The sequence below is a fragment of the Pollachius pollachius genome, assembly GCF_949987615.1.
Source record: "Pollachius pollachius genome assembly, chromosome: 1".
NCBI lineage: Eukaryota > Metazoa > Chordata > Actinopteri > Gadiformes > Gadidae > Pollachius > Pollachius pollachius.
The window spans coordinates 666,330-689,263 of NC_136934.1; the positions used below are offsets into that span (position 1 = coordinate 666,330).

Sequence of the window (22,934 nt, forward strand, 5' to 3'; positions counted from 1 at the left end):
CTCTCTGTCTCCCTCTGTCGGTCTCTCTCTCTGTCTCTCCCTCTGTCGGTCTCTCTGTCTGTCTCTCTCACTGTCTCTCTCTTTCTGTCTCTCTCTGTCGGTCTCTCTCTCTGTCTCTCTCTGTCGGTCTCTCTCTCTGTCTCTCCCTCTGTCTGTCTCTCTCTCTGTCTCTCTCTGTCGGTCTCTCTCTCTGTCTCTCTCTCTGTCGGTCTCTCTCTCTGTCTCTCCCTCTGTCGGTCTCTCTCTCTGTCTCTCTCTCTGTCTCTCCCTCTGTCGGTCTCTCTCTCTGTCTCTCCCTCTGTCGGCCTCTCTCTCTGTCTCTCTCTGTCGGTCTCTCTCTCTGTCTCTCTCTCTGTCGGCCTCTCTCTCTGTCTCTCTCTGTCGGTCTCTCTCTCTGTCGGTCTCTCTCTCTGTCTCTCTCTGTCAGCCTCTCTCTCTGTCTCTCTCTGTCGGCCTCTCTCTGTCTCTCCCTCTGTCCGTCTCTCTGTCCATCGTAGAGGGTGCTTACGTCACGTGACGGAGGACCAGACAGACCACTCGGACTGAACCGTTGGATTATAGAATATAATAACGTTACAACATCTCCAACTACAGCTCCCTCTCTCTCTCTCTCTCTCTCTCTCTCTCTCTCTCTCTCTCTCTCTCTCTCTCTCTCTCTCTCTCTCTCCCTCTCTCTTTCTTTTCTTCATCCCCACCCTGCACCTTAACAGGTGATACATCATACAGAAAGCTATCAAACCAAAACACCAGCAGTGTTCTCCATCAGAGCATCTGCCCGTGGGGTCCCCCCCTCACCCCTCACCCTCCACCCTCAAGGCCTTCCTGTTGTCTTCTCCTTCCTGGAGCCCAGCCGAGGCCCTCCATTGTTTCCCATGAATGAAGGCCGCAGCTTGTGAGACCAACCAGGGCTTTGTAGCGATGAGCGAACCAGTAGAAGTTGAGACGCTGCCATTCAGACCAGCTCCCCGGGTGGTTGAACGCGGCAGCCTGCGTTCCATGTTAACTTGCCCTCTTGCGACCCCTAGCGGCCATTTGGAGGTATAACATGGTGCAATGCTTGCATACTGATCGGGATGGCTGCTTTCAATGAATGTAAAAAGTGGGATAAGATACAATCTTAATACAATATATCAATGTTTATAAAAATACATTATACAATATTGTCACATATTGTATCTTACTAAACGTATACATGTATATGTATAAAAATTAACTGAACTTCTACTTCCAAACAGAAGACCAAGTGGTCCCGGTGGATCAGAATCTCCCGGTGGATTGTCTTGTCTGGATCAGAACCTCCAGGTGGATCAGAATCTCCCTGTGGATAATAACCTCAAACCGGTGGATCCGAACCTCAAACTGATCGATAAGAACCTCCCGGTGGATCAGCGTCTCTCCTGTAGTGGTGGTCCGGGCCGCAGGGGGGCGCTGCGGGCACACAGCCGTTAGACTTGAAACCACAGAGGAAGACCTTCTACGTCAATGTGTTGAAGCTTCAAACATGAAAACAAAGCGGTGACCTGGTGTTTGAGTGTCGGTCCGTCCTGGTGCTTCATCTGGACACTAAGCGGTGAGCTGGTGTTTGAGTGTCGGTCCGTCCTGGTGCTTCATCTGGACACTAAGCGGTGACCTGGTGTTTGAGTGTCGGTCCGTCCTGGTGCTTCATTATCTCTGTGACCATGAGGACGGTGCTGATGGTCGCGGAGAAGCCCTCTTTGGCTCTCTCCATCGCCAAAATCCTCTCCAAAGGTGGGTGTCGAGTCTTATATCATCAGTGTAGTATATCATATATCTTTTAAATTTAGTTCATAGAAAGAGGACAGCCGCAGCATCAGCAACACGTTCTAATGTGGGGTTTAAAGGTAGAGTCAGTAGATCCATCACAACGGACTAGGCTGGAATAGAACATAATAAGTATGTTAAGTATGTTATTATTAGTGTATAATACCTAGAACATAATAATGTTATTGTTTTTTTTTTACCTTAGAATGAGCTCTTCATATCTATATAGGCGCGGGTCCTCTTCCAAGGAGGACTCCATGATTCTACTGTAGCCCAGAACGGACAAACTCCTCTAGAGGGAACGCATTTTTTTCAAACGTTGTGTAGGAGCGTTATAATGAGCGTTATAATGAGTTATAACTTCTATGCATTTGAGAATCTTCACCCTCTCAGATGTCTATTTCAACCTAACCGTCTGCTGAACCTACTCAGGATCAGCTCCATGCAGCCACACACACTTTTGGGTTACTGTCAGTGCTTCATCGATCACTGGGGCGCCCCTGATGTATAGCCTATGAAGAAGTCGGTGTGCATTCTTTAATAGATCCATGTTTAGAGAAGTTAGGTATAAGGTTGTTTCCCTGTTCGATAACTCAAAGTATCGCTCTTTCAGAAACAGCGCGTACCGCAGTGCGGGTCAACATTGGCTCTTAGTGCCGGCTGTTTTTGAGATGAATGATCAATACATACAACAAAAAGTGGTACTTATACTGGTACTGACCGTAATCAATATAAACCCGTACAGGCCACCGTAGTCCATGAAAGAAGAGGGGTGAAGGGGGTATTCAGTCGGTATCTCCCCGCTAGTTGCTACTAAATTTATTCTCATCAGTCAACTTCATATATTATATATAAAGTATAATATCCAACATACATATACATTTATTTATTAGTATTATATACACACTAATATGTATAGTATAATTTCAAGAGTAGTAGCTACTGCACACATTTCACTGTTAAAATGTAATTTTATTTCATTTTGCACAAAACGCAGGTATAGTTCTATCAGTGTCTAAAGTGAAGGCGGTGTGACCGTAGCCCTGGTGCTGGACCTCCGTCACCAGGACCGCTCGGCTGTCTACTGTAAGGGAAGGTGTGTCTGGGCCTCCCTAGAAGGGAGGGCCTTTGTTAAGTGGGTGTTTCCATCATTGATTCATCGTTTATCGTGTCGCTGCGCCGCTGCGGCCATCAGCTGCTCCGGGACACGGCGCAGATGCAGGCGATGTTGATGGACTCGTATTCCAGGGAGTAGCTGGCCCTGGGGAAGCAGGCGGGGTTCCTCTTCAGGACTGGGACCCTCAGGGAGATGGGGATAGTCTCCAGGCTGGACGGCCCCTCTACGCCCTGACAGGAGTGGCTGGTGTGGCAGAAGGCCTCGTGAATGATCCGGGGGATCCGGTCCAGGTCAATGTTCTCCCTGTGGAGAGAATCCGTTAATGATCCGTTAGCAACCAATTAACAACCAGTTAATAACCAATTAACAATTCAGGATATGCTATAGTGCTGGTTGCTATAGTGCTGGTTGGTGTAGTGCTGGTTGCTACAGTGCTGGTTTCTATAGTGCTGGTTAGTGTAGTGCTGGTTGCTACAGTGCTGGTTGCTATAGTGCTGGTAAGTGTAGTGCTGGTTGCTACAGTGCTGGTTTCTATAGTGCTGGTTAGTGTAGTGCTGGTTGCTACAGTGCTGGTTGCTATAGTGCTGGTTAGTTTAGTGCTGGTTTCTATAGTGCTGGTTGCTATAGTGATGGTTGGTATAGTAGCGTTGCAGTGTGGTCCTCACACGTAGCTCCAGGAAGCGATGCTCCTCTCGTTGATGCGGTGCGGCAGGTTGATGAGCTGGCCGTAGTAGTCGGGCAGGCTGCAGTAGGACTCGTCCATGCATTGACTGCCCAGAGGCATGGCTAGGCTCTGGTGCAGCGCAAACACACACAGCACGAAGAGCTGGGAACACGACGGGGGGGGGGGGGGGGGGGGGGGGGGGGGGTTAAACTACCGCAGTCAGGGGCTAAACTACCAGGGGAGGAAGGTGTTAAACTACCTAGAGGAAGGTGTTAAACTACCAGGGGAGGAAGGTGTTAAACTACCAGGGGAGGAAGGTGTTAAACTACCAGGGGGAAGGTGTTAAACTACCAGGGGAGGAAGGTGTTATACTACCAGGGGAGGAAGGTGTTAAACTACCTAGAGGAAGGTGTTAAACTACCAGGGGAGGAAGGTGTTATACTACCAGGGGAGGAAGGTGTTAAACTACCTAGAGGAAGGTGTTAAACTACCAGGGGAGGAAGGTGTTAAACTACCAGGGGAGGAAGGTGTTAAACTACCAGGGGGAAGGTTTTAGCGGTTCCTCAACCAGGCAACCAAGTGGGTAGGAGGGGCCAGAAATACCGCTTCAAAATTATGAGGCAGATCGCACTTTAAACCCTCGCTGTCAATGTTGTCCCATACGCTGTCATATTGAACATATTGTATATAGCATCATGAGCTAACCCTAACCCTAGCATAGGAGCTACTTTAGCGTCACTAGCATAGGAGCTACTTTAGCGTCACTAGGATAGGAGCTACTTTAGCGTCACAAGCATAGGAGCTACTTTAGCGTCACTAGCATAGCAGCTACTTTAGCGTCACTAGCATAGGAGCTACTTTAGCGTCACTAACATAGGAGCAACCAAACAAAGCACCGTTCTGTCTCTGTTACAAGTCACTGATATGTTATACTGTAAACATGCCAGCACTACACATCACCACACCCACCACCTTAACCACACCCACCACCTTAACCACACCCACCACCATCACCACACCCACCACCATCACCACACCCACCACCTTAACCACACCCACCACCATCACCACCTCCACATCCCCCTACCTTACAGCCTCCACTCCGTAACCCCAGCTCCTCCTCCGTGAAGCCGTTACCTGGATGTTGTCCATGAGTCTGGGGCTGGAGGAGGTGGTCCGGTGCTGGGGGTCCCTGGGGCTGGTGGTGGCGGTCCGGTGCTGGGGGTCCCTGGGGCTGGAGGAGGTGGTCCGGTGCTGGGGGTCCCTGGGGCTGGTGGTGGCGGTCCGGTGCTGGGGGTCCCTGGGGCTGGTGGAGGCGGTCCGGTGCTGGGGGTCCCTGGGGCTGGTGGAGGCGTAGTGGGGTCTCCATGCTGGTCTCCACCCTATTTATCTCCTGGTTCCACGGGGCCTGTGCTGTGAGGTGACGTCTCTTGACGTCAGCGTTGGGTCTTCTCCGTCGAGGTCCAGCCATGAGTGGAACCTTTTTTCAGAAGGTGGGGGTGGGCATTAGCAACCCGCTCATTAGCATCACAATCAGGGTATCTCCATTAGCATTTAGCCTTGGGCGATGAGTGATTCATTTGGCAGGACATCACGGCGTAGCATTTAGCCCTGCTAGCCACTTAGCCTCCAGACTCGAGCCCACTTAGCAAGAACTGGTGAGGAAACCCGAGTTCATCTGGAACCTCTTCAACAATGGAGGACATTTGTCTTCAGCGTGCTGGGTGAGGGGGTGAGGGGGTGAGAGGGTGAGAGGGTGAGGGGGTGAGAGGGTGAGAGGGTGAGGGGGTGAGGGGGTGAGGGTTAGGGTGAGGGGGTGAGGGGGTGAGAGGGTGAGGGGGTGAGGGGGTGAGAGGGTGAGAGGGTGAGAGGGTGAGGGGGGGAGTGAGTGAGGGGTGAGTGATTGAGGGGGTGAGTGGGTGAGGGGTGAGTGGGTGAGGGGTGAGGGGTGAGTGAGTGAGGGGTGAGGGGGTGAGGGGTGAGTGGGTGAGGGGTGAGGGGTGAGGGGCGAGGGGGTTCGCTGGGCTCACCCGTCCTCTCGTCTTCCAGGGAGTTGTTCGAGCCACAAGGGGCTGAACGGAGCGTGCTCCGTCCACCACTACCAGGGCAGCTTCCAGGGCCAGGCGGCGCGCTTCAAGATGACCTCGGTCTGCGGCCACGTGCTGAGCCTGGACTTCATCGGTGAGCCCCCCCACCCGTCTCCCTCGGTGTGACCCCGCCCCCCCTGACGCTGTGCCCCCCCCCACACAGGGAAGTACAACAACTGGGACAAGGTGGACCCGGCGGAGCTGTTCAGCCAGGCCCCCACCGAGAAGAAGGAGGCCAACCCCAAGCTGAACATGGTCAAGTTCCTCCAGGTTAGTGTGATGGGGCTGCTGGTTAGTGTGATGGTGCGGGTTGGTTAGTGTGATGGTGCGGGTTGGTTAGTGTGATGGTGCTGCTGGTTAGTGTGATGGTGCTGCTGGTTAGTGTGCTGGAGTGGGTTGGTTAGTGTGTGGGTTGGTTAGTGTGATGGTGCGGGTTGGTTAGTGTGATGGTGCGGGTTGGTTAGTGTGATGGTGCTGCTGGTTAGTGTGATGGTGCTGCTGGTTAGTGTGATGGAGTGGGTTGGTTAGTGTGCGGGTTGGTTAGTGTGATGGTGCTGCTGGTTACTGTGATGGTGCGGGTTGGTTAGTGTGATGGTGCGGGTTGGTTAGTGTGATGGTGCGGGTTAGTTAGTGTGATGGTGCGGGTTGGTTAGTGTGACATGCGGGTTAGTTAGTGTGACGGTGCGGGTTCGTTAGTGTGTGGGTTGGTTAGTGTGACGTGTGGGTTGGTTAGTGTGACGGTGCGCGTTGGTTAGTGTGACGTGTGGGTTGGTTAGTGTGACGTGCGGGTTGGTTAGTGTGACGTGCGGGTTGGTTAGTGGGTGTAGCAGCTGTAGTCCTAAGGTGTGTTTGTTAACAGGTGGAGGCCAGAGGCTGCGACTACGTCGTTCTTTGGTTGGACTGCGACAAGGAAGGAGAGAACATCTGTTTTGAGGTGAGTTGTTTTTTACACATGCATCCCGCCGTGCATAGATAAATCAAGATTATTTTGCATTATTTTAAATAATGCAAAAACGATTCAAAATAATATATACGTATTTAATCGATGTATTCAAATAACTTAAAAAATTACACAATGAATAAATGTATTTAACTAATAGATGCATGTTTAACAACTAGATTATCTGTTTACTAGGTAACGTACACGTGTACGTGTACACGTGTAACAGGTTAGTAAATCATATATCATAATCATAATCTGTAAACGAAAACCGTAAAAAATAAATAATAATCACCGCGCCATTCGTTTCAATGGGAATCGCGACAGTTTATACTTTCAACATAAAGTTTACATATTTATAATTCGAAATGCGTCCCTTTTATACCACAGATACTGTAGGGTCTATAGCAGTGGTTTTCAAACTGTGAGGCGCGCCTCCCCTGGGGGGCGCCAGAGTTCTTCAGGGGGGGCGCGACGTGAGAAAAAAATAAACCAGAAAAAGAAACAGAACACAAAGACGAAGACGCGCTGTGTTCGAAATCGTTCCCTATTCACTCACTCATTATTCCCTATATAGTGTTCATGATATAGTGCTCTATATAGGGAACGAACAAACGAGAATTCGGACACTACGCTGAACGTCATTTGCGTCAGTAAATGCGCCGGGTATTTGTGTAACGCAGACAGATGCGCCCATAGGAAAAGGCACCCACGAGCAAAGCTTGGGGTTGTATTGATGTTGAATTGACGTTGATCAAGGTTTTTTTTATTAATTTAGAACAGCAGTTAACAGTTACATTTTCTATGTTAAATTCCAAATAAATTGTTGACATTTCTTAACGAAAGCCGGAGACTCCATCATTAAATGTATTCGTTTTCGTTATTATTCAGCTTCTTCTTCTCCTCCGGAAAAACACGACCGCATTACATTGTGGTATACGGGAGTAACATGTAGGTAACATCGTATGTTCACTCAAATTTGGGGTATTTTAAGTCCACTTTATAGTGCGTGAAATTTACCACTGAGAATTCGAACACCACTACAAAATGGCGAGCACCCTATATAGTGCACTATGTCCGTGATGGGGAACGATTTCGAACACAGCTACTGTTGGGGCAAAATAACCTGCTGAGCACATCACATGTACATTATAAATATAGCTAACTCCTACCCTAGCTTAATGAGCACATCACATGGCAGTCACCTTATAATATAGTCAACTTTTAACACATAACACATACATGAGAATATAGTCAGGTCAGGGCCGGAGCCAGGGCCCCATATCTCCCTATCTCCTCCCGGCAGATGGTAGACACTCAGACAATGCACCAGTCATCCTCAAGGACGGGAGGACCACAACGGGTGATGCTCTGAAGCTCTCCCCCGTAAGGAGGAACACAAGAAGATATACATGCATACACTAGTGCCTGGGAACCAAGGTCAAGTAAAAACACACAGAACCACACACATCTCAAACGCACACACCTCATCACGAGGAGATACAGCATAAGACTGTATCACTCTGAGACTCTTCACCTTCTTCCGAAGCAGACCTTCCACGGAGGCGAAGCTCCGGACGAACCATCAGCGCTGATTAGGGACTTAGACATATTCGATTTCTCACGCTTATGACTCTGTATAACCGTTGCCACTTTACTTAATAAATCCAAGGTCCTCGTGCCGATAGACTTTATTACCTCTCCGTCTCATTTCATCTGGTCCAGTAACTAGACAGACCGTTTTTCCCAACACTACGCAAACTCATTCATCCACTGAAGTAGAGGTGAGCTAAAAGGAGGCTAAACTGGCAGTTTACAGATTAAGATGTTCGAATGTATTTCAAAAACGTTAAGCGAAAACATGCTTAGATAAAGATGTTAAAATGTGTTAAGAAATGTGTTTAAAAACACACAAAGATGTTTAGAATGTTTCAAAAATATGTTTAAAATGTTTCAAAAATGTTTAAAATGTTTTAAAAAGATATGATCAGAGATGTTTAAAATATGATCAGAGATGTTTAAAATGTGTAAAATAATTAAAAGATCTTTCAAAACAAAGGGATTTAGAAAAAAAAAATGGGGGGGGGCTCAGCTGAAATTTGTTCTCTGAGGGGGGGCTCACTCTCTCATACTTTGAAAACCCCTGGTCTATAGCATATAACCGCGTTTTTTGATTACAGTTTAATTCATTTTTCACAATTTACCAGCTCTCGTTTTGAAGAATAATCACTGCGCCATTCGTTTCAATGGGAATCGCGACTACTACTATACTATACTATATTATACTATAGGGTCTATAGCATATAACTGCGTTTTCTGGTTACAGTTTAATGTAACAGTAAGCTGACAACATCGCTAATTAATGCCGCAACTGCAAATTAACCACACGGAGAAAACCATGGCAACCGGTCAAACTAATTTACTTTTTGCGATCATTCTGCGCGCGCGTCCGTCTTGTTGATAAACAAATAATTCCCCTATAGCGCGACTGTGGTCCACTTTAAAAAAAAAAGAAAAAATCATTAATTAATAAAAAAACGGTTAACCGTATACACGAAAAATAGGGGTCGTGTAACCGTTTACAATTTTTTGTAACCATTCACACCCCTACTGTGTACCCAGTTTATATATGTGCATATTTTTCTTCGTTGGATGTGTATTCTTGTATTTCTGTATATATATATTTTATTTCTCTGTTCTCCTCATCCTGAGCAGTCAACCTCTGACCCCTCAGCCGACCTCTGACCCCTCAGCAGAGCGGCCGACGTCTGACCCCTCAGCAGAGCGGCCGACGTCTGACCCCTCAGCAGAGCGGCCGACCTCTGACCCCTCAGCAGAGCGGCCGACCTCTGACCCCTCAGCCGACCTCTGACCCCTCAGCAGAGCGGCTGACCTCTGACCCCTCAGCAGAGCAGCTGACCTCTGACCCATCAGACGACCTCTTACCCCTCAGCAGAGCGGCTGACCTCTGACCCCTCAGCAGAGCAGCTGACCTCTGACCCCTCAGCGGACCCCTGACCCCTCAGCAGAGCGGCTGACCTCTGACCCTCAGCGGACCCCTGACCCCTCAGGTCCAGTAGCGGACTAGCAGCTCACCGCTCCTCCCCGTCTCTCCGGTCGCCGCAGGTCCTGGATGCCATCGAGCCGGCGATGAACGCGCCGCGCGGCCGAGAGCAGACGGTGTTCCGGGCCAAGTTCAGCTCCATCACCGACACAGACATCTGGAAGGCCATGAGCCAGCTGGGGGAGCCCAACCGCAACGAGGCACTGGCCGTGGACGCCCGGCAGGAGCTGGACCTCCGCATCGGCTGCGCCTTCACCAGGTGATAGCTCCTCACCACTACTAGCTCCTAGCCCAAACTACCTGATACCTCACCAGGTGATAGCTCCTCACCACTACTAGCTCCTAGCCCAAACTACCTGATACCTCACCAGGTGTTAGCTACTCACCGCTAGCCCAAACTACCTGATACCTCACCAGGTGTTAGCTCCTCACCGCTAGCCCAAACTACCTGATACCTCACCAGGTGTTAGCTCCTCACCGCTAGCCCAAACTACCTGATACCTCACCAGGTGTTAGCTCCTTAGCACTAGCCCAAACTACCTGATACCTCACCAGGTGTTAGCTCCTCACCGCTAGCCCAAACTACCTGATACCTCACCAGGTCTGCTGTTAGCTGTTAGCTGTTAGCTGCTCATTTACAGACTTTCCCTGTCTTCCTGTGTGATTGACATCAGGTTCCAGACTAAGTACTTCCAGGGTAAATATGGAAACCTGGACTCCTCCCTGATCTCCTTCGGGCCCTGCCAGACCCCGACCCTGGGCTTCTGTGTGGAGAGACACGACAAGATCCAGTCCTTCAAACCCGAGACCTACTGGGTCATCCAGGCCAAGGTAGGACCTCAGATGTGATTCTGCAGGTGTGTGACGGGTGCGTTTGATTCTGCAGGTGTGTGACGGGTGCGTTTGATTCTGCAGGTGTGTGACGGGTGCGTTTGATTCTGCAGGTGTGTGACAGGTGCGTGTGATTCTGCAGGTGTGTGACGGATGCGTTTGATTCTGCAGGTGTGTGACGGGTGCGTTTGATTCTGCAGGTGTGTGACGGGTGCGTTTGATTCTGCAGGTGTGTGACGGGTGCGTTTGATTCTGCAGGTGTGTGACGGGTGTGTTTGATTCTGCAGGTGTTCAAAGGGAAGGACGGCCCTCTGACGCTGGACTGGGATCGGGTGCGGGTCTTCGACCGGGAGGTGGGCCAGATGTTTGTGAACCTGGCCAAGACTTCCAGGGAGGCCCGGGTGAGAGGACGCACAAACACTATCTACCTCCACACGTGGCCCCTGTAGGTCAGTCTGTTCCATGTGGCCCCTGTAGGTCAGTCTGTTCCATGTGGCCCCTGTAGGTCAGTCTGTTCCATGTGGCCCCTGTCGGTCAGTCTGTTCCATGTGGCCCCTGTAGGTCAGTCTGTTCCATGTGGCCCCTGTAGGTCAGTCTGTTCCATGTGGCCCCTGTCGGTCAGTCTGTTCCATGTGGCCCCTGTAGGTCAGTCTGTTCCATGTGGCCCCTGTAGGTCAGTCTGTTCCATGTGGCCCCTGTAGGTCAGTCTGTTCCATGTGGCCCCTGTAGGTCAGTCTGTTCCATGTGGCCCCTGTCGGTCAGTCTGTTCCATGTGGCCCCTGTAGGTCAGTCTGTTCTATGTGGCCCCTGTAGGTCAGTCTGTTCCATGTGGCCCCTGTAGGTCAGTCTGTTCCATGTGGCCCCTGTAGGTCAGTCTGTTCCATTTGGCCCCTGTAGGTCAGTCTGTTCCATGTGGCCCCTGTAGGTCAGTCTGTTCCATGTGGCCCCTGTAGGTCAGTCTGTTCCATGTGGCCCCTGTCGGTCAGTCTGTTCCATGTGGCCCCTGCAGGTAGAGTCAGTGAGTAAGAAGGAGAAGGCTAAGCAGAGGCCCCTGGCCCTGAACACGGTGGAGATGCTTCGAGTAGCCAGCTCCTCTCTGGGTAAGCAGACCACTAACCCTAACCCCCCCCCCCCCCAGCCTTAAGACCCCCCAGCCTTAAGACCACTCAGCCTTAAGACCCCCCAGCCTTAAGACCCCCCCAGCCTTAAGACCCCCTCAGCCTTAAGACCCCCCAGCCTTAAGACCCCCCAGCCTTAAGACCACTCAGCCTTAAGACCACTCAGCCTTAAGACCCACTCAGCCTTAAGACCCTCCAGCCTTAAGACCCCCCAGCCTTAAGACCACTCAGCCTTAAGACCCACTCAGCCTTAAGACCACTCAGCCTTAAGACCCACTCAGCCTTAAGACCCCCCAGCCTTAAGACCCCCCAGCCTTAAGACCACTCAGCCTTAAGACCCACTCAGCCTTAAGACCACTCAGCCTTAAGACCCACTCAGCCTTAAGACCCACTCAGCCTTAAGACCCCCCAGCCTTAAGACCCCCCAGCCTTAAGACCCCCCAGCCTTAAGACCACTCAGCCTTAAGACCACTCAGCCTTAAGACCACTCAGCCTTAAGACCACTCAGCCTTAAGACCCACTCAGCCTTAAGACCCCCCAGCCTTAAGACCCCCCAGCCTTAAGACCCCCTCAGCCTTAAGACCACTCAGCCTTAAGACCACTCAGCCTTAAGACCACTCAGCCTTAAGACCACTCAGCCTTTAGACCCCCTCAGCCTTAAGACCCACTCAGCCTTAAGACCACTCAGCCTTAAGACCCCCCAGCCTTAAGACCACTCAGCCTTAAGACCACTCAGCCTTAAGACCACTTAGCCTTAAGACCACTCAGCCTCCTGTTGTCGATAAACAACTGGTCTTAACATGTTTAGTAGCATGTCTAATAACACCTTTAGCGATATGTTTAGTAGCATGTTTCCTAACACACTGAATGTCCAGTAACATGATGGATGGTGTTCCAGGCATGGGGCCGCAGCACACCATGCAGATCGCGGAGCGGCTCTACACCCAGGGATACATCAGCTACCCCCGAACTGAGACCAACCATTACCACGAGAACTTTGACCTCAGGGAGGTCCTGCTCCAGCAGACCACCAACCCCATGTGGGCCCAGGAGGTCAGGGTCCCTCCTCCCCTCCTCCTCCTCCTCCTCCTGTTCTCCCCTCCTCCTGCTCCTCTTCTCTCCTCGTTCTCTCCTCCTCCTCCTGTTCTCTCCTCCTCCTCCTCCTCCTCCTGTTCTCTCCTCCTCCTGTTCTCTCCTCCTCCTCCTCCTCCTGTTCTCTCCTCCTCCTCCTTCTCCTCCTCCCTTTAAGTGCCGTCCTGTGTTCTTCCTCAGGCGAAGGCCCTGCTGGCGGCGGGTCTGAACCGGCCAAGGAAGGGTTCTGATGCTGGAGACCACCCCCCCATCACCCCCATGAGGGCTGCGTCCGAGGCAGAGCTGGGTGAGGAGATGCCCACCTGGGACAGCGGTGTCTGTAGCTCTAGCTCTAGCTATAGTTCTAGCTCCAGCTCTAGCTCTAGCTATAGTTCTAGCTATAGTTCTAGCTCTAGTTCTAGTTCTAGCTATAGTTCTAGCTCTAGCTCCAGCTCTAGCTATAGTTCTAGCTCTAGTTCTAGTTCTAGCTATAGTTCTAGCTCTAGCTCTAGCTCTAGCTATAGTTCTAGCTCTAGTTCTAGCTCTAGCTATAGTTCTAGCTCTAGCTCTAGCTCTAGCTATAGTTCTAGCTCTAGTTCTAGTTCTAGCTATAGTTCTAGCTCTAGCTATAGTTCTAGCTCTAGCTCTAGCTATAGTTCTAGCTCTAGCTATAGTTCTAGCTCCAGCTATAGCTCTAGCTATAGTTCTAGCTATAGTTCTAGCTCTAGTTCTAGTTCTAGCTATAGTTCTAGCTCTAGCTCTAGCTCTAGCTATAGTTCTAGTTCTAGCTATAGTTCTAGCTCTAGCTATAGTTCTAGCTCTAGCTCTAGCTATAGTTCTAGCTCTAGCTATAGTTCTAGCTCTAGCTATAGTTCTAGCTCTAGCTCTAGCTATAGTTCTAGCTCTAGCTATAGCTCTAGCTCTAGCTCTAGCTCTAGCTATAGTTCTAGCTCTAGCTCCAGCTCTAGATATAGTTCTAGCTCTAGCTATAGTTCTAGTTCTAGCTCTAGCTCTAGCTCTAGCTATAGTTCTACTTCTAGTTCTAGCTCTAGTTCCAGCTCCAGCTCTAGATCCAGCTCTAGCTCTAGCTATAGTTCTAGCTGCAGCTCTAGCTATAGTTCTAGCTCTAGCTCTAGCTATAGTTCTAGCTCTAGCTCTAGTTCTAGCTCTAGCTCTAGTTCTAGTTCTGCTCTAGCTCTAGTTCTAGTTCTAGCTCTAGTTCTAGCTCTAGCTCTAGCTATAGTTCTAGCTCTAGTTCTAGTTCTAGCTCTAGCTCTAGCTATAGTTCTAGCTCTAGTTCTAGTTCTAGCTCTAGTTCTAGCTCTAGCTCTAGCTCTAGTTCTAGCTCTAGCTCTAGCTCTAGCTATAGTTCTAGCTCTAGTTCTAGTTCTAGCTCTAGCTCTAGCTCTAGTTCTAGTTCTAGCTCTAGTTCTAGCTCTAGCTCTAGCTATAGTTCTAGCTCTAGTTCTAGTTATAGCTCTAGCTATAGTTCTAGCTCTAGTTCTAGTTCTAGCTCTAGCTCTAGCTATAGTTCTAGCTCTAGTTCTAGTTCTAGCTCTAGTTCTAGTTCTAGTTCTAGCTCTAGCTCTAGCTCTAGTTCTAGTTCTAGCTCTAGCTCTAGCTCTAGTTCTAGCTCTAGCTCTAGCTATAGTTCTAGCTCTAGTTCTAGCTCTAGTTCTAGTTCTAGCTCTAGTTCTAGTTCTAGTTCTAGCTCTAGCTCTAGCTCTAGTTCTAGTTCTAGCTCTAGCTCTAGTTCTAGTTCTAGCTATAGTTCTAGCTCTAGCTCTAGTTCTAGTTCTAGCTCTAGTTCTAGTTCTAGCTCTAGTTCTAGTTCTAGTTCTAGCTCTAGCTCTAGCTCTAGTTCTACTTCTAGCTCTAGTTCTAGCTATAGTTCTAGTTCTAGTTCTAGCTCTAGTTCTAGTTCTAGTTCTAGCTCTAGCTCTAGTTCTAGTTCTAGCTCTAGTTCTAGCTCTAGTTCTAGTTCTAGCTCTAGCTATAGTTCTAGTTCTAGTTCTAGCTCTAGCTCTAGTTCTAGCTCTAGCTCTAGTTCTAGTTCTAGCTATAGTTCTAGCTCTAGTTCTAGTTCTAGTTCTAGTTCTAGCTCTAGCTCTAGCTCTAGCTATAGTTCTAGCTCAACCTCCAGTGCCTGACCGTCCCCCCCCCAACAGGAAGTGACGGCTGGCGGCTGTATGAGTACATCACGCGTCACTTCATGGCCACGGTGAGCGAGGACTGTAAATACCTTCAGACCACCATCGAGTTCTCCATCGGGACGGAGGCCTTCTCCTGCAGCGGCAAGACGCTCATCTCACCAGGTCCTCTCTCTGTCTGTCTGTCTGTCTGTCTGTCTGTCACTAGAACACTGACTCCCTCTCCCACTCCTTGCAGAACCTTTCAGTCTCAGACTACAGGCGGTGATGTGTGTGTGTGTGGTCTCCCAGGTTACAGGCGGTGATGTGTGTGTGTGTGGTCTCCCAGGTTACAGGCGGTGATGTGTGTGTGTGGGGTCTCCTAGGTTACAGGCGGTGATGTGTGTGTGTGGGGTCTCCTAGGTTACAGGCGGTGATGTGTGTGTGTGGGGTCTCCTAGGTTACAGGCGGTGATGTGTGTGTGTGGGGTCTCCTAGGTTACAGGCGGTGATGTGTGTGTGTGGGGTCTCCTAGGTTACACGGCGGTGATGCCCTGGCTGGGGGTCCCCCTGGAGGAGGCTCTGCCGGCTTGCGAGCCCGGGGACGTCTTCACGGTGGACGAGATCAAACTGGTGGAGAAGCAGACCTGCCCCCCCGACTACCTGACGGAGGCGGAGCTCATCACCCTGATGGAGAAACACGGCATAGGTACTGTGTGTGTGTGTGTGTGTGTGTGTGTGTGTGTGTGTGTGTGCGTGTGTGTGTGTGTGTGTGTGAGTGTGTGTGTGTCGCCCTGGACTTCATTCTCTGTGCATTGAATCCATCCTCAGGGAGAATCTAAGCCCCTCCCCCCTCTGTCCTCAGGGAGAATCTAAGCCCCTCCCCCCTCCATCCTCAGGGAGAATCGAAGCCCCTCCCCCCTCTGTCCTCAGGTAGAATCTAAGCCCCTCCCCCCTCCGTCCTCAGGGAGAATCTAAGCCCCTCCCCCCTCAGGGAGAATCTAAGCCCCTCCCCCCTCTGTCCTCAGGGATGATCTAAGCCCCTCCCCCTCTGTCCTCAGGGAGGATCTAAGCCCCTCCCCCCTCTGTCCTCAGGGAGGATCTAAGCCCCTCTCCCTCTGTCCTCAGGGAGGATCTAAGCCCCTCCCCCCTCTGTCCTCAGGGAGGATCTAAGCCCCTCCCCCCTCTTTCCTCAGGAAGGATCTAAGCCCCTCCCCCTCTGTCCGCAGGTACGGACGCTAGCATCCCCGTGCACATCAACAACGTCTGCCAGAGGAACTACGTCACGGTGGAGAACGGCCGCAAGCTCAAACCCACCAACCTGGGCATTGTGCTGGTGCATGGCTACTACAAGACTGGTAGGGAGAACTACAACACAGGTACAAGAACTACAACTCAGGTACACAGAACAACAACACAGGTACCAGAACTACAACACAGGTAGGAAGAACTACAACACAGGTACAAGAACTACAACTCAGGTACTTAGAACAACAACACAGGTACAAGAACTACAACACAGGTAGGAAGAACTACAACACAGGTACAAGAGCTACAACTCAGGTACTCAGAACAACAACACAGGTAGAAAGAACTACAACACAGGTACAAGAACTACAACACAGGTACAAGAACTACAACTCAGGTACACTGAACTATAACACAGGTAGGAAGAACTGCAACACAGGTACAAGAACTACAACTCAGGTACAGTGAACTACAACACAGGTAGGAAGAACTACCACACAGGTAGGTAGAACTACATCACAGGTACACTAAACTTCAACACAGGTAGGAAGAACTACAACACAGGTACAAGAACTACAACTCAGGTACACTGAACTACAACACAGGCAGGAATAACTACAACACAGGTACAAGAACTACAACTCAGGTACAGGGAAATACAACTCAGGTACACGTAACTACAACTCAGGTACAGGGAACTACAACACAGGTACACAGAACTGCAACACAGGTAGGAAGAACTACAACACAGGTACAAGAACTACAACACAGGTAAGGATAACTAAAACACAGGGGATAGAACTACAACACAGGTACATAGAACTAGAACAGACGTACATGGAACTATAAGACGGGAAGAAAGAACTACAAGATAGCAGATAGAACAACAACAGGTAGATAGATCTAATAGATAGAAAGAACTACAATACAGGTACTAAGAGCTACAAGCCAGATTGAGACAGGTAAATGGTTGATGTAGTAGTTAACTAGTTGTTAACAAGTCGTTAACTGGTCCGTGTCGGGGGCTCCAGATGCAGAGCTGGTGCTGCCCACCATCCGCAGTGCGGTGGAGAAGCAGCTGACGCTCATCGCCTTGGGCAAGGCCGACTACCAGCAGGTCCTGCAGCACACGCTGGACATCTTCAAGAGGAAGTTCCACTACTTTGTGGACTCTGTCGGCAGTAAGTTAGACCTCACTGCTGCAGCCAGTCCAGGGCAGGGGGTCAGGAGGACCTCCAGTACCTGCTGCTCCTTGGTAACATGCGTGTGCGTGTGCAGGTATGGATGAGCTGATGGAGGTGTCCTTCTCGCCGCTGGCTGACAGTGGGAAGCCGTTGTCTCGCTGTGGGAAGTGTCACCGCTTCATGAAGTACATCCAGGTGAGCGTCACACTGCTCTGTGTCTATAGAGTACCCAGCATGCCTCAGGGGTCTCTGCTCTGTGTCTATAGAGTACCCAGCATGCCTCAGGGGTCTCTGCTCTGTGTCTATAGAGTACCCAGCATGCCTCAGGGGTCTCTGCTCTGTGTCTATAGAGTACCCAGCATGCCTCAGGGGTCTCTGCTCTGTGTCTATAGAGTACCCAGCATGCCTCAGGGGTCTCTGCTCTGTGTCTATAGAGTACCCAGCATGCCTCAGGGGTCTCTGCTCTGTGTCTATAAAGTACCCAGCATGCCTCAGGGGTCTCTGCTCTGTGTCTATAAAGTACCCAGCATGCCTCAGGGGTCTCTGCTCTGTGTCTATAAAGTACCCAGCATGCCTCAGGGGTCTCTGCTCTGTGTCTATAAAGTACCCAGCATGCCTCAGGGGCCTCTGCCTCCCAGAGGAGCAGTGAGGACGGGGGGCTCCACTTGGAGAGCCTTGCTCAAGGGCAGGGCAGGAGGGTCCTCTGGTGTGTTTGTGTTGTCTGGGAAACCGGAGCTTCCGGACTAGTCCCACGTTGACACAGGAACGTGAGGAGAACATTAGGAGAACGTGAGGAGAACGTGAGGAGAATGTGAGGAGAACGTGAGGAGAACGTTAGGAGCACGTGAAGAGAAGAACGTGAGGAGGAGAACATGAGGAGAACATGAGGAGAACATGCACACAGAAAGGCCTCCTGATGGCTCCAGGCTAACCACCAGATTTCACCACTAATCTAACAAATAGTTAAACCACTATTATTACGACGTGTGTGTGTGTGTGTGTGTGTGTGTGTGTGTGTGTGTGTGTGTGTGTGTGTATGGTCATTAGCGTAGCAAGTGCCCTCTGATGTTCTGAATGGTTCTCTTCGGCCTTGCTGCTCATCAAGAGCTTTTACCGTTTGGCCGCTCCCTCCAGGAACAAACCCTGAATGAGACCCGAGGTCGCTGCTAATTAAGTCTGGTACGAAGGGGGGGGGATGGTTACCAGGTTGTGGGTAGTAGCTTTAAGCATCTATTAGCATACACTCTACGTGACGCAGTGCATTATTTTCATTTTTTTTTATTTTAATTTTGAAAGGTTTTGCCCACAGAATGTCAACGTTCATATCAGATTCTTCTTTTGCTTATTACGTACATTTAGTATGAATGATAATGTGTCATTCCATTTGACAATCTCCTTTAACTCTAATTGGAGTGGATTTAAAAATATTGGTGAGTTAACTCACCAATATTATGCAATTAATCGTGATTTAAAATGTTAGCTGTAAGCCCGCTGTTAGCCTGCTGTAAGCCTGCTGTAAGCCCACTGTTAGCCTGCTCTAAGCCCACTGTTAGCCTGCTGTTAGCCGGCTGTTAGCCCGCTGTTAGCCTGCTGTAAGCCCACTGTTAGCCTGCTGTTAGCCGGCTGTTAGCCCGCTGTTAGCCTGCTGTTAGACTGCTGTAAGCCTGCTGTAAGCCCACTGTTAGCCTGTTCTAAGGCCACTGTTAGCCTGCTGTTAGCCCGCTGTTAGCCTGCTGTTAGCCTGCTGTTAGCCCGCTGTTAGCCTGCTGTAAACCTGCTCTAAGCCCACTGTAAGCCCGCTGTAAACCTGCTCTAAGCCCGCTGTAAGCCCGCTGTAAGCCTGCTGTAAGCCTGCTGTAAGCTCGCTGTTAGCCTGCTGTTAGCCCGATGTAAGCCTGCTGTAAGCCCACTGTAAGCCCGCTGTAAGCCCGCTGTAAGCCTGCTCACCACCCCCCCCCAACAGGCCAAGCCCAGCCGGCTGCACTGTTCCCACTGTGACGAGACGTACAGCGTGCCCCAGAACGGCGTCATCAAGCTGTTCAAGGAGCTGCGCTGCCCCCTGGACGACTTCGAGCTGGTGCTGTGGACCTCCGGGGCCCGGGGCAAGAGCTACCCGCTGTGCCCCTACTGCTCCAGTAATCCCCCCTTCAGGGACATGAAGAAAGGTATCAGATACACCGTAGTACACTATCAGATACACCGTAGTACACTATCAGATACACTGTAGTACACTATCAGATACACTGTAGTACACTATCAGATACACTGTAGTACACTATCAGATACACTGTAGTACACTATCAGATACACTGTAGTACACTATCAGATACACTGTAGTACACTATCAGATACACTGTAGTACACTATCAGATACACTGTAGTACACTATCAGATACACTGTTTGATGTTTACTGTAGTACACTGTATAATGTATGTAGTGTCTGTAGTAATAATGTCATAATGTCTAGTACACTGCCTGGTATCCAGTGTATACTGTAGTACACAGTAGTACACTGTGTATACTGTGTACTGTAGTACACTGATGATATCCAGTGTATAATGTATACTGTAGTACACAGTGTATACTTTATACTGTAGTACACTGTGTGTACTGTGTACTGTACACTGTAGTACTCTGTGTATAATGTGTACTGTACACTGTAGTACTCTGTGTGTACTGTGTACTAGTACACTGCCTGGTACCCAGTGTGTAATGCTCTCTGTGGTGCCCCCCCAGGGGTGGGCTGTAACGAGTGCACACACCCCTCCTGCCAACACTCGCTGGTGTCACTGGGCATCGGCCAGTGTGTGGAGTGTGAGGGCGGGGTTCTGGTGCTGGACCCCACCTCCGCCCCCAAGTGGAGGATGGCCTGCAACAGCTGCAACGTCTTGGTGCACTTCTTCGAGCACGCCCACCGGGTGCAGGTAGGACATGCCCACCGGGTGCAGGTAGACACGCCCACCGGGTGCAGGTAGACACGCCCACTGGTGCAGGTAGACACGCCCCCTTGGGCAGGTAGACACGCCCCCAGCCTCAGCCTGAGGGTTGACCGCTGGGCCGCCCACATTCTGAAACGCCGCTGTCACCCTTTGATGCATCTTACAGGTTAGAGCTTCAGCTGATTGGCATGTGTAAGCCCCTAGCCCTCACCAACAGGTGGGGGCCATAAAAAATATTTTGTGTGACAACTACATTTATTAATGTGCTTAATGTGCTGATATCTGAAACACGCAGCAAGCCTGTTGATAGGGGCGCACTCTCTAGTCTAGAATCAGTTTAACGCGTTACTAACGGCGTTAACACAAACCAATTTTAACGGCTTTCATTTTTTTATTGCGCGATTAACGCTCTTTTGGCTTGGCAAACGTAGTTATTTAACCTGCTGTCTAGCAACAACTAGTCACGTTAGGAAAACTACAACACCATACCGGATCTATCTACACCGGAAACAAAACAACAAGCACGCCGCACAAACTTGTTGGGGCGAGCAAGGATACGGAGCGGGTGAAAAACTCCTTAAAAGTGTGTGTGTGTTTGTGTGTCACTCTGTTCGAGCCTGCACGAGAGTTCAATTTTGTCATTAGCTGTTACGTCTTTCTGACCGGTCGCAGTTCAAGGCCCACCTGGGCTGTACCACTTCGGGAGGGGCCGCTCAGTTACTCCCTCTAGACAAAATCGACTTGGTTGCAACGTTGACAGTGTGAGTGTTGTGTCTGTTGAGCGAGTGAGAGGTTGCGGGCGCACAGCTCAGGCTGCCGGACGGCGCTGCAAGGAACTTCTATAAACGCAATATTGTTATCCCGCAGTAATCAGCCCGACAGCCTCAAAACATTAACGGCCCACCGGGAATTCTCCCGACTCTCCCCGGTTTAAATAATAAATTTTATAGTATTTCCCATCTTTGCTGAGCAAGAGTTTTGCTCGAAAGTTCAGCGATTGAAACAAATAAAAGCCCGGGCTATTGAAGTTTTACGGTAGGCCTACCACTGTCATGCACCTACCCGATGTCAAGTGGACCAGGTTGAATTCACTGCGGGTCTCTCTTCTTACTGTCCTTCTCAACACTATCTGATCGCACTAAAAGGCTAGCAGCACGAAATCAAGGTAATTTAGAATAGAAAAAAATGTGCGATTAATCGCACGTTAACTATGACATTAATGCGATTAATCGTGATTGAATATTTTAATCGCTTGACAGCACTGGTGTAAACATTAAAAATGCAACATTCCATTCATTCATTATCATTCAAACGCAGAAGCTAGGCATTGACATGGCTATTGACCCGAGTAGGAGAGCTTGGTCTAGACCCTGCCCGTACTGCCGGCCAGGGGTATGATGGTGCGGGCAATGGAAGCGGGAAAGCGTGCGTCCAGTTTCCCACAGCAGTCTACGTTCACTGCAGAAACCACGCTCTCAACTTGGCGATTGTGCACGCCAAGGTCAGGGATGTTCGTAACCGCCTAGACACGGTCCAAGAAATAGTGAGCTTCATCACAACCTCACCGAAGCGCCTAGTGCTTTATGGTAAACAATCGCAACAAAAAACGCCTGCAGAAATATCGGCGGTAACCACTGTTTTTGGGTTTTTGCAAAATTGCTCTTTTAATGAAACACATCCAATACCACTGAATGTCCAGCTGGTGACGGCACTGAGGCTAAGGTAACAATGCTCTTAGCACCCTACGAGTACCCCTGGAGCCCTCGTTAGCTACAAGGGGGTTCACGACGTTCATTACACAACGATGCTTTTGGGAAACGGTGTGAAAACTGTACGATGCTCATACGACAAACTTCACGAACCCCTTAGACGAACGATGCTTTGGGGAAACTGGGCCCAGGCCATTAACAAACAGGTAGAGGCTCAATAACAAACTGGTAGAGGCTCAATAACAAACTGGTAGAGGCCCAAACAGGACAGGTAAAACAGAACACACAACGCAGGCAATGGCAGCAGTAGCAGATTGAAAATGTATTGAAATCTCTATTGATGGGGATCTCTGTGTTTTACATTATTATCCATGTATTTATTAACCCCAGGTGGCGCCAGAGAGCTGTGACGCCTGCGAGGCGTCCCTGGTGGCGGTGGACTTCAACAAGACACGCTCGCCGCTCCCGGCGGGGGGGACGCAGCACACGGGCTGCGTGTTCTGCGACCCGCTGTTCCAGGACCTGGTGGAGCTGAAGCACGCCACCATGAGGCACCCCATGCACCGCGGGGGGGCGCGGCGGGGTGGCCGGGGGCGCGGCCGGGGGCGCCGGGGGAACCCCAAGAAGCCCAAGGACAAGATGGCGGCCCTGGCGGCCTACTTTGTTTAACGCTTTCGGTTTACCCTCCCTCATTTATAATGAGAACTTATTTTTTGGGACTTCACTTGTCACTCTTTTTGTACACGTTTGTTTAATACAAAAGACAACCCTGTGTCTTGATTTACTTTAAATGCTCATTAGTTTGTTAATTTGCGTCAATGAAGAAACGCTCCTTAGAGGCTGTGTGTCTGTGAAGGTCTGATCACCTCATCACAACATTAAAGTCATCAGTCTGATGCTGTCTGCTTTATTATCAACACACACACACACACACACAAACACACAGCCTGAACAGGGTATCCTCACCCTGACGCACCCCACCAAAACGTCCTATATGATTGTTGAGGATGCCGTGATGAAGGCATCTGGAACACACCGTATAGCCTTATAT

At 50.0% G+C, this 22,934-nt stretch overlaps 1 protein-coding gene across 1 annotated transcript; it reads left to right on the forward strand.

Annotated features, from left to right (window-relative positions):
* Positions 1-1,502: 1,502 nt before the first annotated feature.
* On the forward strand, positions 1,503-22,740 carry top3b (DNA topoisomerase III beta). Its single transcript, XM_079733185.1, has 18 exons — positions 1,503-1,749; positions 5,613-5,744; positions 5,814-5,920; positions 6,510-6,584; positions 9,717-9,913; positions 10,329-10,485; positions 10,773-10,886; positions 11,495-11,585; positions 12,502-12,656; positions 12,876-12,981; positions 14,843-14,989; positions 15,338-15,511; positions 16,032-16,160; positions 17,082-17,231; positions 17,329-17,429; positions 19,198-19,399; positions 19,972-20,159; positions 22,274-22,740. The coding sequence occupies exons 1-18, from the start codon at positions 1,680-1,682 to the stop codon at positions 22,550-22,552; spliced, it is 2,574 nt and encodes an 857-aa protein (XP_079589311.1). The 5' UTR covers positions 1,503-1,679; the 3' UTR covers positions 22,553-22,740.
* Positions 22,741-22,934: the final 194 nt, after the last annotated feature.